Source organism: Berghia stephanieae, chromosome 9 (assembly GCF_034508935.2).
Source record: "Berghia stephanieae isolate SIO BIC M18660-M18661 chromosome 9, UCSD_Bste_1.3, whole genome shotgun sequence".
Taxonomy (NCBI): Eukaryota; Metazoa; Mollusca; class Gastropoda; order Nudibranchia; family Aeolidiidae; genus Berghia; species Berghia stephanieae.
The window spans coordinates 28,400,853-28,415,852 of record NC_088368.1 but is presented as its reverse complement, the minus strand read 5'-3'; the positions used below and the strand labels follow the sequence as shown (position 1 = coordinate 28,415,852).

The 15,000-nt window shown below is 34.7% G+C and overlaps 1 protein-coding gene across 1 annotated transcript in view; it reads left to right on the top strand.

The window, feature by feature from the left end:
* The window catches only part of LOC144979984 (uncharacterized), a 40,672-nt gene that overhangs the window by 4,891 nt on the left and 20,781 nt on the right, over positions 1–15,000 (top strand). Inside the window, exons 2-3 of the mRNA XM_078927398.1 lie at positions 1–2,735; positions 13,156–13,337. The exon at positions 1–2,735 is cut by the window's left edge and continues 464 nt beyond it. Of these exons, the coding sequence (XP_078783524.1) occupies positions 489–2,735; positions 13,156–13,337 (2,429 nt within the window). The 5' untranslated portion in view covers positions 1–488. The remainder of the gene's footprint in view (positions 2,736–13,155; positions 13,338–15,000) is intronic.

The window sequence follows — 15,000 nt, the reverse complement described above, 5'->3', positions numbered from 1 at the left end:
TACAATGAAATATATAACAGACAAAGAATGGAAATGGATGAATATTTATGAATTTATATATATAGCAGAAAGCATTGTATAAATATGAAAGAAGAATAATAGCCATTCCACAACCAACCATGGACTGGTAAACCAGAGATATTCATGAGATTGTTCATATCGTAAAAGAAAATGAATTTTATAGTTTACAATTGCATATAGATACGTGTGGATTGAATGATGAAATTATTGCACATTATAAAATGAAATGAGATGGGAATCGAACATTAAACCCATTGGTTCTAAAAATTGTAAAAAAAATAAAATAATTAGATAGAGAACTGCTGAGGGAGGAACGTTATCCACTCACTCCTTCTCGCAAGGTTGCTCATAAGAATACCTCTCTCACTGGTTTTGTAAATCTATAATTGTACAGTCTGATAACAATTGTAAAAAAAATTTCAGATATCAAAAATATAATTATAATTATAATTATTATTATTATAAAAATGGCAAGCGATTATATATATTACTCCCCAAATGTCCACGTATTAGATTGCGGTAATGGACACTCATCAAACAACATGGTTGCCATTAGCAACGGACAGTATAATAATATGTCACCAACTAATCCTGTAAACCATAATAGCTATACTGCACCCAGTTCCTGTATATACAACTCTCCTCCCGGAATATTTCAGCAAATGAGTCATTTAACACCAGAGCAAAGCTACAACTACTTCCCCTCAGCATATCATAATCATGGGTATTATCATAACTCCCAAAATAGCGCATTTTACAACAACCCGTGCCTCACCTCCTTGTCTCAACAATCTCTATTAGAGAACCATCACCAAACTCAACCTAGACAACCAACAACAATCGAATATCACCCACTTCATCTGCCACATCTTAGCCACGCCCCAATAGAAAACCATCTTCTACATTCAAATTCATACTCAAATCCTATAAATGCCGACTGTCACAGATTTATCGGTAACATAAACGAATATTCCCACCCACCAAATGAACACTCCAAATTCAAGACGGATGATGGTCATAATTCCGGTCTTATCAGTACAATTGCGGACTCCAATGCGATTCTCAACAACAACAACAACACTGCACCAAATGTTGCCTGCAAGAAAACTGAGTTTAAATCAACAAAAGGAGCGATTAATTCTGAAGAAAACTCTAGTAGTAGTAGTAGTAGTAGTAGTAGTAGTAGCAGCAGCACCAATGACATTACATCTCGCAGCAATGAAGGCAGCAGCAGCAGTAGCGGCCATAATAAAGATGACAGCAAAATCAACGCCACCCCAGATTCTACAACACCTGACTATCTCCTTCAAGACTCGAGTAGTTCTCTTTACCCGGTTTCCAACACTCCAAATGACACGGCCGCCTCCTCACAGGAGACGCCTACATATAATCCCTATTGTATGTTTGGATCCAGTGAAAACCTTATGACGTTATGGCAAAATGGCAAACTTGACGATGAACGTCATCCACAAAAGATTGGCGTGGGGATCACGACAGTTTCAAACCCCGATTCCTTCAACAACAACAATGGCAGCATCAGTAACCCTTATTACCAGTTATATAGACCACCAAGCCCCTATCAAACGATGAGGGATTATTTGCAGAGGTCAAAAAGAGCTGTGAGAAACCTCAAGGACATGACACAGGACATGGCACAGGACACGGCATACCATCGAGTCTATGATAACTCCACAACAATATACACAAAACAGCATTCACCAATGAACACGCATAGTGCTGGGGAACCAGTTATAAAATACAGAGAACAATTGAATGACACGTCTTCTAATAGCGATTGTCATGGTGACGCTCAACCAATTAACAATTCTTTACCCGATGAAGAATGCCGAAATGTCGTAGACTTGGGCATTAAAGAAAAAACACCCATCTCAACAGGACAGACAAATACCAAAAATGCAAAGTTGCCAAAACTACTCGATTACTACAAGACCTTATTTCACGACAATGAAAACAATATCAAAAACAGCAAAGAGGAAATTAACGAAATCGATAAAAAGAAAAAGGAAAGCTTGTCAGATAAAACACTAGAACTGGATGATATATCGAAGATTATTATCGATGGGTTTAGATATCCTTCCGTAACAATAAAGAAGGTAAAAACAGATGATATCGTATCAAAAACAGGTACATTTATCGGTGCTCCGATACTTTATACGGGGTCCTTTGAAAATAACTCATTGACTTCAGAGAAATTCGCAAAAAGTAATAAAACTTTAAAGGCCGCTGCTTCATTGTCTATTCTGTGTCGAAAATGTCACAATCATGAAACACAATCTGGAAAGTCGTTAATTGTATCATCGTCAATATCGTCGTCATCGCCACCAGTATCCAAGCACTCACCAAAAAGCAGTGAAACTTGCAGAAACACGAAAAACAGAAAATCTAATGATGATGACGACGACCAGGATCGTTGTAGTTCAGGAAAAACTGATTATCACGAAAATCGTTCGAATATCCAACAAAACAGGAAATTGCAAGATTCTAAAAAAGAGGAAGAGCTACATTGCTTGACGAGCGATGATGTAACATCGTATAAAAAGCGTGATCGGAGATGTTTAGAAGAAAATAACGAGAAAGAGGAAAATGAAAATTCTTATCGTCAAATGGGAATCGTCACGGAGATATGTGATGACATCATTGTTTTGGAGTCTGAAGTAATATATCAAGGAACCCAAGACGGAGATTCGCCATTGGTAAGAACACAATTTATCCGCCATATTATCCTATTTATTGCTGACAAATTAATCCTTTCGTGTTCATTAAACTAACCCACTAAGAATACAATTATTAAGAGTATAATAATAATGATAATAATAATAATAATAATAATAATAATAATAATAATAATAATAATAATAATAATAATAATAATAATAATAATAATAATAATAATATAATAATAATAATGCTGAAAACTTATATAGCGCTATAACTCCGAGACATCAGACTCTAAGCACTTAAATATTTTAATATATTTATTATATTTTAAAGAAATGTTTTGTTTGTTTTTAAGATCTACTGGGTGAGGCGAATGGTCAACTTCATGTTTCTTGGATGCCTACGAAGTTAGGTTTCCAAAATTATGTTAAATGAGAGGGGGAGGGGGGGGGGGAGGGAGGGGAGGGGATCATAAAAGCTCATTAGTTAAAAAAAAAAAGTAAACAACCCTTTATTCATCTCATAGGGACAATTTGTCACTAGGGTCTATTCCAAGGGAAGACTGGAATAATCCAGGCGTCATTCGCAGTGCAGCGCTGCAACTTGTGTTCGGGCGAGGTGACTTGCTCAAGGCCATACAGCGCAGCGGCGGTTGATCGAACTCGGTACATACTTTTCGGGTACGAAGCAAAGAAAGACTGTACCGCTGAGCCACGCTGTCCACAGTAGAGAACTCGCTTCATAAGCAAGGAGATTATATTATATATCCATCTCAGGTCCAGTCGAGGCTTTATCTGACCCCCTTCCCCCCCCCCCCCCCCGCTCTCTCTCTCTCCCTCTTCCCCCCCCCCTCTCTCTCCCTCTCCCCTCCCCCCTCTCTCTCTCTTTCTCTCTCTCTCTTTCTCTCTCTCTCTCTTTCTCTCTCTCTCTTTCTCTCTCTCTCTCTCTCTCTCTCTCTCTCTCTCTCCCTCTCTATCTCTCTCTCTCTCTCTCTCTCCGAGATTGGATCAGGCGGCGGAGGGAGAGAGAAGAGAGAGGGAAGAATTAAGGAGAGAGAGAGAGAGAGAGAGAGAGAGAGAAGAAGAAGAAGAAGAAGAAGAAGAAGGGGGGGGGGGAAGGGTTGAAAGGATGGAACGTATGTTTTAAAAATGGGGGGGGGGGGGGGGGGGCGCGGTGGTGGAATAGCGTGAGAAACATTCACATAGAAAAGGGGGATGGGACAAATAAATAAGAAATAAACGGAGCGAGAGAGGATTCAATTGAGATATTTCTGAGTGCTGAGAACTAGAGTATGTACACTTAATGCATGTGTATTTGTGTGTACGAGTTATATTTAATATACTCACTCTTTCTTTATGTCTCTCCTGTCTTTGTACCCCCCCCCCCCCCCGTCCGCACTGTCTCTCTCTGAAAGACGTAAAGGACTATGATACATAGCGACGTGCACATATATGCAAGTCTGACATCCGAACCCACTTATGAGCGGGTGGTTGGATGGGAACATCACCCTTGAATCATATACCTATGATGTTCGCATGGGTGTACGATCCGATAGTGATGTCGTTTCTTCTTCTCTTTACTAGCCTATCCTGCTTCTTTGGTTTGTGATTGTATTTTTGACAGGGGATACTTTTTTTCTGTAAATCTTCTGCCTGTTTGTTCTTGGTTATTTATAATTTAGCTTATGATATCTTTAGGTTATGATTTTGATTTACATTTGTACTATCTTTGTTAGATTGCTTGTTTTTTTTTTGTTTCAGTGGTCTCTCATATAACCTCAATTGTGTTGGAAGAGACCTAAAGCAACAAACAAAAACCCACTTATAGGCCTAGTTTAACATTGTTGTAATGGACAGTATTTAACGTCACTTTTTTTGAGATTTCGTTTACAACAATGAGCCCATAAGGAATTGGGTTATCAGACTTGCAAATAAGTGCACGTCGATACAAGTAATAAATACAACAAGGTGTACATATCGTTACCATATGCGTTTTTAATTCATGTAGTGACGATTTTACAGCATGCATTAAATAAAATTAGACATCTCACAGTTGTATAACACTCTTAACGTTGTAAATCTATAAAACCAACACAAAAGCATATTCTACATCAATGATGACGAACGAACGCTGGTCATTTTTACAACATCTTGATCCCTCAAACCTCTCTAACAATCATGGCTAACGACCCTATTATTCCCCCCTCCCCTCGTGGTTCTCTCCCTTACATCATCATAAGCAGCAAAAACTGCCGCGAGGTGGCGGTGTTGGCTGGGCACTATTGTTATGGCAACCTTGTAAACAGTTGGGCGTCCGTTGTAGACAATGGCTCCCTAATTTGGTTACTTATCTCAATGCAGAGATCTATAAAACCAAGTTGAGTCAGCAAGAAGAAACAGTCACAACTTCTGTAAAGCTTTAAAGATTTAAGGTTTTTCATTCAAAAAAAAAAAAAAAAAAAGAAAAAGAAAGAATCTTTTCTACTTCTTGACATTAGGTAGGCCTGTGTCTATATTTAGCATTTGCCAAACACACGGAAAGCTTCTTAGTTTCGTTTGACATGACTGAAATAGGCACCTACTTCCAAATTGTGTTTAGATCTACATGGGGTCATTTGGGGCACAATGAAATGCCCCTTAAGGCTTTTCTTACCTTAGAGTCAAGAATTCTTTAGCTATCGATAAGCTTTACTTTAAATTTGCCTTTTTGTTGTATCATTAACATCAATTGTGAATTGTTGCAATTCCATCTGTTGTCCGAAATAATAGGCACTAACTATTTTAATCCGATTAGAGTGGGAGATTATGCCTTAATTTTATAACTTGTTGACTTTTTTGTTTAGGCATTTATGAAGTAAGGTTTCTCGATAGCTCAGTTGAGCACTCGAAAAGGGACCGAAATCCTTCCCGAATGAAGTCGAGATTATATATATATATATATATATATATATATATATATATATATATATATATATATATATATATATATATATATTCTGACCCCATTGTCCAACCAGCAGTGGTTGATAAGCTGTAGCTTTTAGATCTATTGGAAAGTACTTTGAGATAGACTGGCGTTCTATTTGATGGGGAACAAGAAATTGCTATTGTTCGTTTAATCCTCTGGAAATCAGCATCAACTCCGACTTCATAGACCCTTTGATTATGACTATTTCATTTGTTTTGGTTACAAGTTTATATTTCTTCTTCTTGTCATTATTTGTTTGCTATTATTATTATTATTATTATTACTATTATTATTATTATTATTATTATTATTATTATTATTATTATTATTATTATTATTTATTATTATTATTATTATTATTATTATTATCATTATTATTATTATTTATTATCATTATTATTATTATTATTATTATTATTATTATTATTATTATTATTATTATTATTATTATTATTGTTATTATTATTGTTATTATATGCTAATAATAATAATAATAATAAAATTAATAATAATAATAATAATAATAATAATAATAATAATAATAATAATAATAATAATAATAATAATAATAATAATAATAATAATAATTATTATTATTATTATTATTATTATTATTATTATTATTATTATTATTATTATTATTATTATTATATTATTATTATTGTTGTTGTTATTATTGTTATTATATGCTAATAATAATAATAATAAAAATTAATAATAATAATAATAATAATAATAATAATAATAATAATAATAATATAATAATAATAATAATAATAATAATATATTATTATTATTATTATTATTATTATTATTATTATTATTATTATTATTATTATTATTATTATTATTATTATTATTGCGTGTCTTCTCATAGGAGATCAGGGACGGAACATCCAAATTTTTGTTTGTAGTTTTGTTTTCTTGTCTCTGTACTCACCCCCCCCCCCCACCACCACTCCCAATCCCCAAGCAGTCGTCCAGACCAGGCTATCTTTTTATGAAAAGCCAATTCATCATAAAGTAATCTCCGGTAATATTTGGAAACAATTCTTGTTTTGTGTCGTGGATTTTCTTTCTTTGTTTTTTTTTTTTTTTTTTTTTTTTTTTTGCTTCATCCACTAACTAAAACTTGGCAAATATCAAAGAATCGCCATCTCGTGCGCGCACACAAACACACACACACATACATACATACACACGTTCAGACGCATACACTTACATCACGCTTACACACAAACACACACATACACACACACACACATAAACATGCACATATACAAACACATACAAACACGTTCGAAATGAACACCAAAAAACAAACAAACAAACAAACAACAAAACAACCAAAAGACAAAAAAAAAAAAGAAGAAACAAAACAAATCGTACAAATTTCACTCTTGTCTACTCTTGACGCTATCGAATGTTGAACTCAACGCTTAATAATAACAATAATTTATCTAATTATGTACTTTGTCACTGAAATGTCTGTCTCGACGACGACACACACGGCAGTGCTCTGTTCACGTCACAGATTAGTCTGTGGTTCACGTTGACGTAAGCCAATCAAGAACGATGGTTACTACTGAACACATTCTTCCTCCTCTCGCAGGAGAGTTACACACTCATTTGTATTCCTAATATTAATAATTACTGTACCAGCATAACTTTACAGCTCGGCCATACTAAACGCCATCTGTTAATTTTACCTGTCTTATGTGTGCGTCTATGCGGTCTAGATGTATGACACTCACTTTCGGATCGGAAGGTCCTGGGTTCAAGCCTCGCTCGGCACATAGTTGAGTCTTGGAAAAGACTCTTTACTTACATTTTCTCACCGTACTCAGGTGTAAAATGAGAACCTGGCCGTTGTCTCTGTCCGAAAAAAAAATTGTAATATCGCCTAACAGGCGTCATGTCTCGTTCTACATGTTAAGTGTTGCTGTTGATTAGGGATCCCTTGTAAATCGCTTTGAGAACGTTTAGTGGATATTGCGTTATATAAACGCTCAATTTTTTTTAAATGCGTCTTTTAAACTAGTCTTTCATTGGGAGTTTATCCCGGTTTCTCTAGTGTTAAACGGAAAATAAAATTGCTCTTCACCCTTTACGTCGGACCTTAGCCTATTGTAAAACAGCTTTCAGCCAAAATCTAACAGACCCATCTTTCCAACAAATGCTGGATGCGACGGGGAGGAGGAGGTCAAATAAAAATAAATCCCTACCGCCCCCTTATGATTTCATCAATGTCACAGCATAGCATACTTCAATTAATCCAATTATTCCTCTTATCAACGCTGGTAATGAGTGAAGAAGTTTGGGACGTGACCATTGACTTGAGCAATAGTCACACACGTACTCAATGCTTTCTTTTTTAGATTTGTGGTTGTAAAGTTATTCCGAGGTCAAAAGGTAGCTCGGAGCTGCACCGTTAGCTGCACATAAAAAGCCTTTTTTTCTCTCTCACTTCCTTTTATAGATAGAACGAAGTTGATGTCACTCTTATCTTTGTTATTGTTTCTTGTCATCCATGTTTATGAGTAATTCTCACTTAAGTGTATTGTCCAGACTATAAATGTTCATGGTTACATAGAGTTTTGTGTGTTGGTCCGTTTTACTTCCGGATGGCAATGTTATGAGCTTCTTAGCCAAGCGCATAGTATCCATAGATAGTATGAAGTTGACGTTACTCAGGTCTTTGTTATTGCTTTTTGCCATCCGCGTTTATGAATTATTGTCACTAAACTGTATAAACCGGACTTTAAACGTTCAAGGTTACACATAGTTTTGTGTGTTGGTCCGTTGTACTTCCGGATGGCAATGTTGTGAGCTTCTGAGCCAAGCGCATACTATCTATAGCTAAAGACGATAACATAAACATAATTCCGCACTGATCTTGTTTCTGAACACTATACATAGTTAAAATAGATAACTGAACAAGTGTGTATGAAAGGTGCCAAAAAAAAAAAAAACATCCCAAAAAATGAGTCGACCTTAATAGTTAAAAAAGGACATTTATAATATTATGTTGAGCGACCTTTGCGGAACTTTTGCCAAGTTCTAAACGAAATCAAATCAAATAGAAAAAAGAAAAGAAAAAAATAAAAACAAAGGAGGGGGTACAGCATTGCAGCCGCAGAGCATAAACCGTAGCTGCTATAAACAGTTAAAAGTTACACAAAGTTTTGTGTGTTGGTGCGATTGTTGTGGTGGGTAGAGCTGGTAGTGTTTTACTTTAACACATTCACATATCTTCGATACCCGTGTATTTCATTCGGAGAGACAAAGGGACGTGATTATGCTCCCTTCTCCTTATACACCATAACTGAAAACAATGTGTTGTCTGTCTGTAAAGCAGAATTTGATGAAAACTAATCACCCAAATGGCAGTCTAAAACCATCAACAAAGAGCTGAGTTACGTCAACTTCATTCTTTCTACCAACCAGTTTTTGGAAAGGCAAACTGTTAGTACCAGCTTGTGGCGACAATGTGGGACCCACCCATAATGACCCAGTTATCTGGATTCAATAGTCTGATGTCACGTCGCCCGACAACGGCGGCCATCGTGGTTCTAAACAAAGAAAATCTGTACTTTTTATTCTTCATGCTGGCTAGAACTTTTCATATGTCTTGTGATCAGAATGTGTAAAAGTCAAAACATTATCAAATTTATAACTTTTTTCCCCCTCTGGATACGCTTTTATGCTCGTCGGAGAAATATTTCATTCGGGCGTCCGCCATTGTTCCGATCGTTTAGAGCCAGTTACTAAGTTACCATGCGTCATTACGAGGGAAGGGACGTTACGACCGTTGAAGCGAATTCATCCACTACCAGACGGATATCCAAGACACATATAGGCGAAGTGACAACAACTCATGAAAACTGAGCGTGTAAGCAAAAGTAAAATAACTGATATCTGACAGTTTTAAGTCGGACATCAGTTAAATTCTTCTTTTACCTAAACGCTCAGTTTTCATGAGTTGTCATTTCGTAGATGAATTAACTGAACGTCTAAATTGGATTCAATAGTCTGATGTTACGTCTGCCTAGCAACGATCAGCTTGGTTCTAAACAAAGAAAATCGGTACTTTTATTCTTCATGCTGACTAGAACGTTTTCAAATGTCATGTGATCAGATTGTATAAAAGTCAAAACTTGATTAGATTTATAATGTTTTTCTCCTCTGGATACACTTCTATGCTCGTCGGAGTAGTATTTCATAAGGGCGTCCGCCATTGTTCCGATAGTTTAGAACCAGTAACGACTGTTGAACCCAATTATACTCTTACAGACTTGCCTACTACTACGAAATACTCGTAGAATTACGAAATTTTGGCTCCAATTTCAGAGCTTTATGAGCATCGAGGCCATTACAACTTATTGAAAACGAAAGTAGATAATTAAAAGGTTGATGGATTTTTTTTTTATATTTCACTTAAAATTGATATTTATGTTGTAAAGTGCCCAGAGCTTGTGTTTTACACGAGAATGAGCGCTATATAAATGTGTATTATATTATTATTATTATTATTATTATTATTTATTATTATTATTATTATTATTATTATTATTATTATTATTATTATTATTTATTACTATTATTATTATTATTATTATTATTATTATTATTATTATTATTATTATTATTATTATTATTATTATTATTATTATTATTATTATTATTATTATTATTATTATTATTATTATTATTATTATTATTATTATTATTATTATTATTATTATTATTATTACTATTATTATTATTATTACTATTATTATTATTATTATTATTATTATTATTACTATTATTATTATTATTATTATTATTATTATTATTATTATTATTATTACTATTATTATTAAAAAGGCATCCGTGTCAATAGCTTGACAGGCATAGCAATAAAGAGGTTACAGATGAACCATCAATTGATGGCTCCTTTGTTGCTATGCCCGTCAAGCTATTGCCATCGATCAGTGGCGTGGCATGCTTACAGTATAAGGTGGTGCCAGAATCACAAGAAAATGACTTAAAGCATGCTATATTTGTAAATACAAAAGAAAGAAAACAAATTAAAGAAAAGACTCAAGAGGCGGAATATACCGATTCTCAGTTTTATTATTTTTTAAATGCTGTAATTCATTTTAAAGAGATGGAGCGGTGCCAGGCACCAAATCAACCAATATAGCCACGCCCCTGTGCACCAAATCAACCAATATAGCCACGCCCCTGTGCACCAAATCAACCAATATAGCCACGCCCCTGTCATCGATGCCTTTTTTCTTCTTCTTCTTCTTCGTTCCTCTGATGGACATCTATGGCTGCAGTCCGATATCTGCTATGAAGTCTGTGGTCCGCTTTAGGTCCTCAGCCTCGCCATAGACCTTTGTGTTGAGTGTTGTAGGGGTGACCCAGTGGTTCGAACGTTGCACTTTTTAATTATTGTCTTAGAGTATGAGCCTTCAGTTCTTCAATCAACATAAACAGCGCATACAATTTCGAAAATTACGTCAATTATCGTATATTTTATTGAAAGTAACCGAATAAACATTTATATAGGTCTAAGTTGAAACGATTATGTAAAATAAAGTATATATTTGGCCCTGAAATCTACCGCTAACCGTGAACCGAAAGACCCATAGTCCCTTAAGTGCTTGCCAATAATAATAATAATAACAATAATAATAATAATAATAATAATAATAATAATAATAATAATAATAATAATAATAATAATAATAATAATAATAATAATAATAAAATCTATTTATATTGCGCCCACTCCATATACAATAAAAGCTCTAGGCGCATAACAATAACTTCAATCCATTCAAATTTCTCTCTCTCTCTCTCTCTCTCTCTCTCTCTCTCTCTCTCTCTCTCTCTCTCTCTCTCTCTAACTCTATCTATCAATCTATCTATCTCACTCCCAGTCTCTCTCTCTCTCTCTCTCTCTCTCTCTCTCTCTCTCTCTCTCTCTCTCTCCCTCTCTCTCTCTCAATAACCCGGAGTAAACAGCCTATAGATCACAATTTTAACACAGATGGATGGTCGAGAACAAAAACTGCATCGTGTCGTTATGTTGTCAATGCATTTCCTTCAGTGTGCATTTTTAATTCAGAAAAGTGTGTTTTTTTTGTTTGTTTGTTGCTTTAGGTCTCTTCCAACACAATTGAGGTTATATGAGAGACCGCAGAAACAAAAAAACAAAAAACAAGCAATCTAACAAAAGTAGTACAAATTTAAATCAAAATCATAACCTAAAGATATCATAAGCTAAATTATAAATAACCAAGAACAAACAGAAAAAAAAATGTCAAAAAGTGTCAAAATATTCTGAGAAATAGATACTCACTATCTGGGCCTGATCGATTTTTGTGTTTGATATGTGCTTAGGGTATCTCGGGTCTTTTCAACCAGGTTGGCTTATTTAGTAGAATGGCTTGGATTATTAGAATGCGTTTATAATATTCACACTTCATTGCAGGCACATGATGAATAATTCATGAATTTGTACGAGTAAGTGAGTCCGCACGTGCATGATGTATGTAAGTGTGAGTCTGTATTGTATGTGTATGTTTGCATTTGGGTGTTTAAATTATATTTGTTCCTTCGCATAAAGCGCCTGATAATTGATTATTCCGGGTCGGTGCGGTGTTTATAAGTCATATTATTATTATTATTATTGTTATTATTATTATTATTATTATTATTATTATTATTATTATTATTATTATTATTATTATTATTATTATTTTTGTTTTCTTCTTCTTCTTCTTTCTTCTTCTTCTTCTCTTCTTCTTCTTCTTCTCTTCTTCTTCTTCTTCTTCTTCTTTCTTCTTCTTCTTCTTCTTCTTCTTCTTCTTTCTCTTTCTTCTTCTTCTTTCTTCTTCTTCTTCTTCTTTTCTTCTTCTTTCTTCTTCTTCTTCTTCTTCTTCTTCTTCTTCTTCTTCTTCTTCTTCTTCTTCTTCTTCTTCTTCTTCTTCTTTTCTTCTTCTTTTTCTCTTCTTCTTTCTTCTTCTTCTTCTTCTTCTTCTTTCTTCTTCTTCTTCTTCTTATTATTGTTCTTCTACTCTTTCTCTTTATCTTCTTCTTCAATTTTTCTTCTTCTATTTTTTATTATTATTATTATTATTATTATATTATATTATTATTATATTATGTTATTACTATTATAATATTAATATGTTTATCATTATTATTAATATTATGTTATTACTATCATATTATATTTATTTTAATTTTATTATTATTTATTATTATTATTATTATTATTATTATTATTATTATTATTATTATTATTATCATTATTATTATCATTATTATTATCATTATTATTATTATTATTATTATTATTATTATTATTATTATTATTATTATTATTATTATTATTATAACAACATCATCTTTACTATCATTATTATTATCATCATCATCATCATCATCTTCATCATCAATATCATTATGATTATCATCCTTTTTTTTCAGGGACGTCACTTGTGTCTTGGGTGTCAAAAGCCTGTATGTGATCGTTACGTTTTACACGTCAGGGACCACGGATACTGGCATGCTGATTGTCTCAAATGTAGTAACTGTCAGGATAACCTCAGTACCCACAAGTCCTGTTACGTGAAAAATGAACAAGTCTTCTGTCGGAATGACTATAACATGTAAGTGTTGACCAGTTGTTATTGTTGTCGTCGTCGTCGTCGTCGTCATCATCATCATCATCATCATCATCATCATCCGTCGTCGTCGTCATCATCATCATCATAATCATCATAATCATCTTCATCATCATCATCATCACCATTATTCTCATCATTATCATAATGATCACAGGTCGTGTTCAACTTCGTACCTACCTATCGTTGTTATCAACATTATCACCACCACCACCACCACTACCATCACCGCCACAATCATATTACCACCACCACCACCACCACCACCATCATCATCATCATCATCATCATCATCATCATCATCATCATCATCATCATCATCATCATCATCATCATCATCCTCATCCTCCTCCTCCTCCTCCTCCTCCTCCTCCTCCTCCTCCTCCTCCTCCTCCTCCTCCTCATCATCATCATCATCACCACCACCACCATAACCACCATCGTCATCACCATCATCTTCTTTCCCTCCCCAGCTCCTTTACTAATTCATCTCACCCCCCCCCCCTCTCCTTTCCTATTACTCCTCCTCCCTCCACCACCACCACCACCACCATATTAATTGCTACAAAGTACCTAAAAATCACTCCTTCCACCTGAGTATCAATAATAAATAACTCACAGTTGAACGCCTTACTACTTTCCAATTCCCAAACTGCTAACTACTCTAATAAACCGCTACTAATTAAATCGCTTGATTTCCTCATAAAATCAACAGCCATGAAACGGCCTTCGATTATGATTCTCCCCAATATAATTATCTGGCCACAAAATGGGCGTGGCTGCATGGTAGCTATAGCGCGTCCATGGTAACGGTAGACCGACCCGCATTGTGTGCAGTATGAATGAGTTATCTTTCTTTGACATTCGATCGTGATTCCTTTCATACCGAGATGCACATAAGAACCAGTCGGGTCATGGCGTTATGCTATTTTTTAAAAGCAGATGAAATCTGTTCAGAAATGATTGAAAGTCAGAGATGAATAATTATTTGCATATATTAATGAATAAATAAATATATTATAATTGACCGCATAACTTCAAATGAGTTATTAATAAATATGATATACATGTAATTCGGTTGAGTACTAGATAAACATATTTGCAGGTCTGATAACCGAACGCAAAATAATGGGCTTGTTTAACAGTGTTGTAATGGACAATATTCTGCGTTGATTTTAGAGTAATTGCGGCTGTGTGGTCTAGTGGTACGACACTCGCTTTCGGATCGGAAGGTCCTGGGTTCGAGCCTCGCTCGGCGCATAGTTGACTCCTTAGAGACGGCTCTTTACTCACATTCTCTCACCTTACTTAGGAGTAAAAGGAGTACCTGGCCGTTAACAGCGTTGTCTCTGTCTGAAAAAAAATTTGTAATATCGCCTTAAAGGCGTCATGTCCCATCATGCATGTTAGATGTTGCTGTTGACCAGGGACCCCTTTTAAAGCACTTTGAGCACGTTTAGTGGATATTGCGCTATATAAAAGCTCATTTTAAAAAAGAAATTCCATTACAGCAGTGAGCCCATAACAACTAATGGTTGTTATCAGACTTGCAAATTAATACAAACACGCTGATTAAGTGCATTTTAACTGTTTAAAACTTAGTGACAACGGTTTCTTATTATTTATATCTCGAACTTCATGTCAAGTG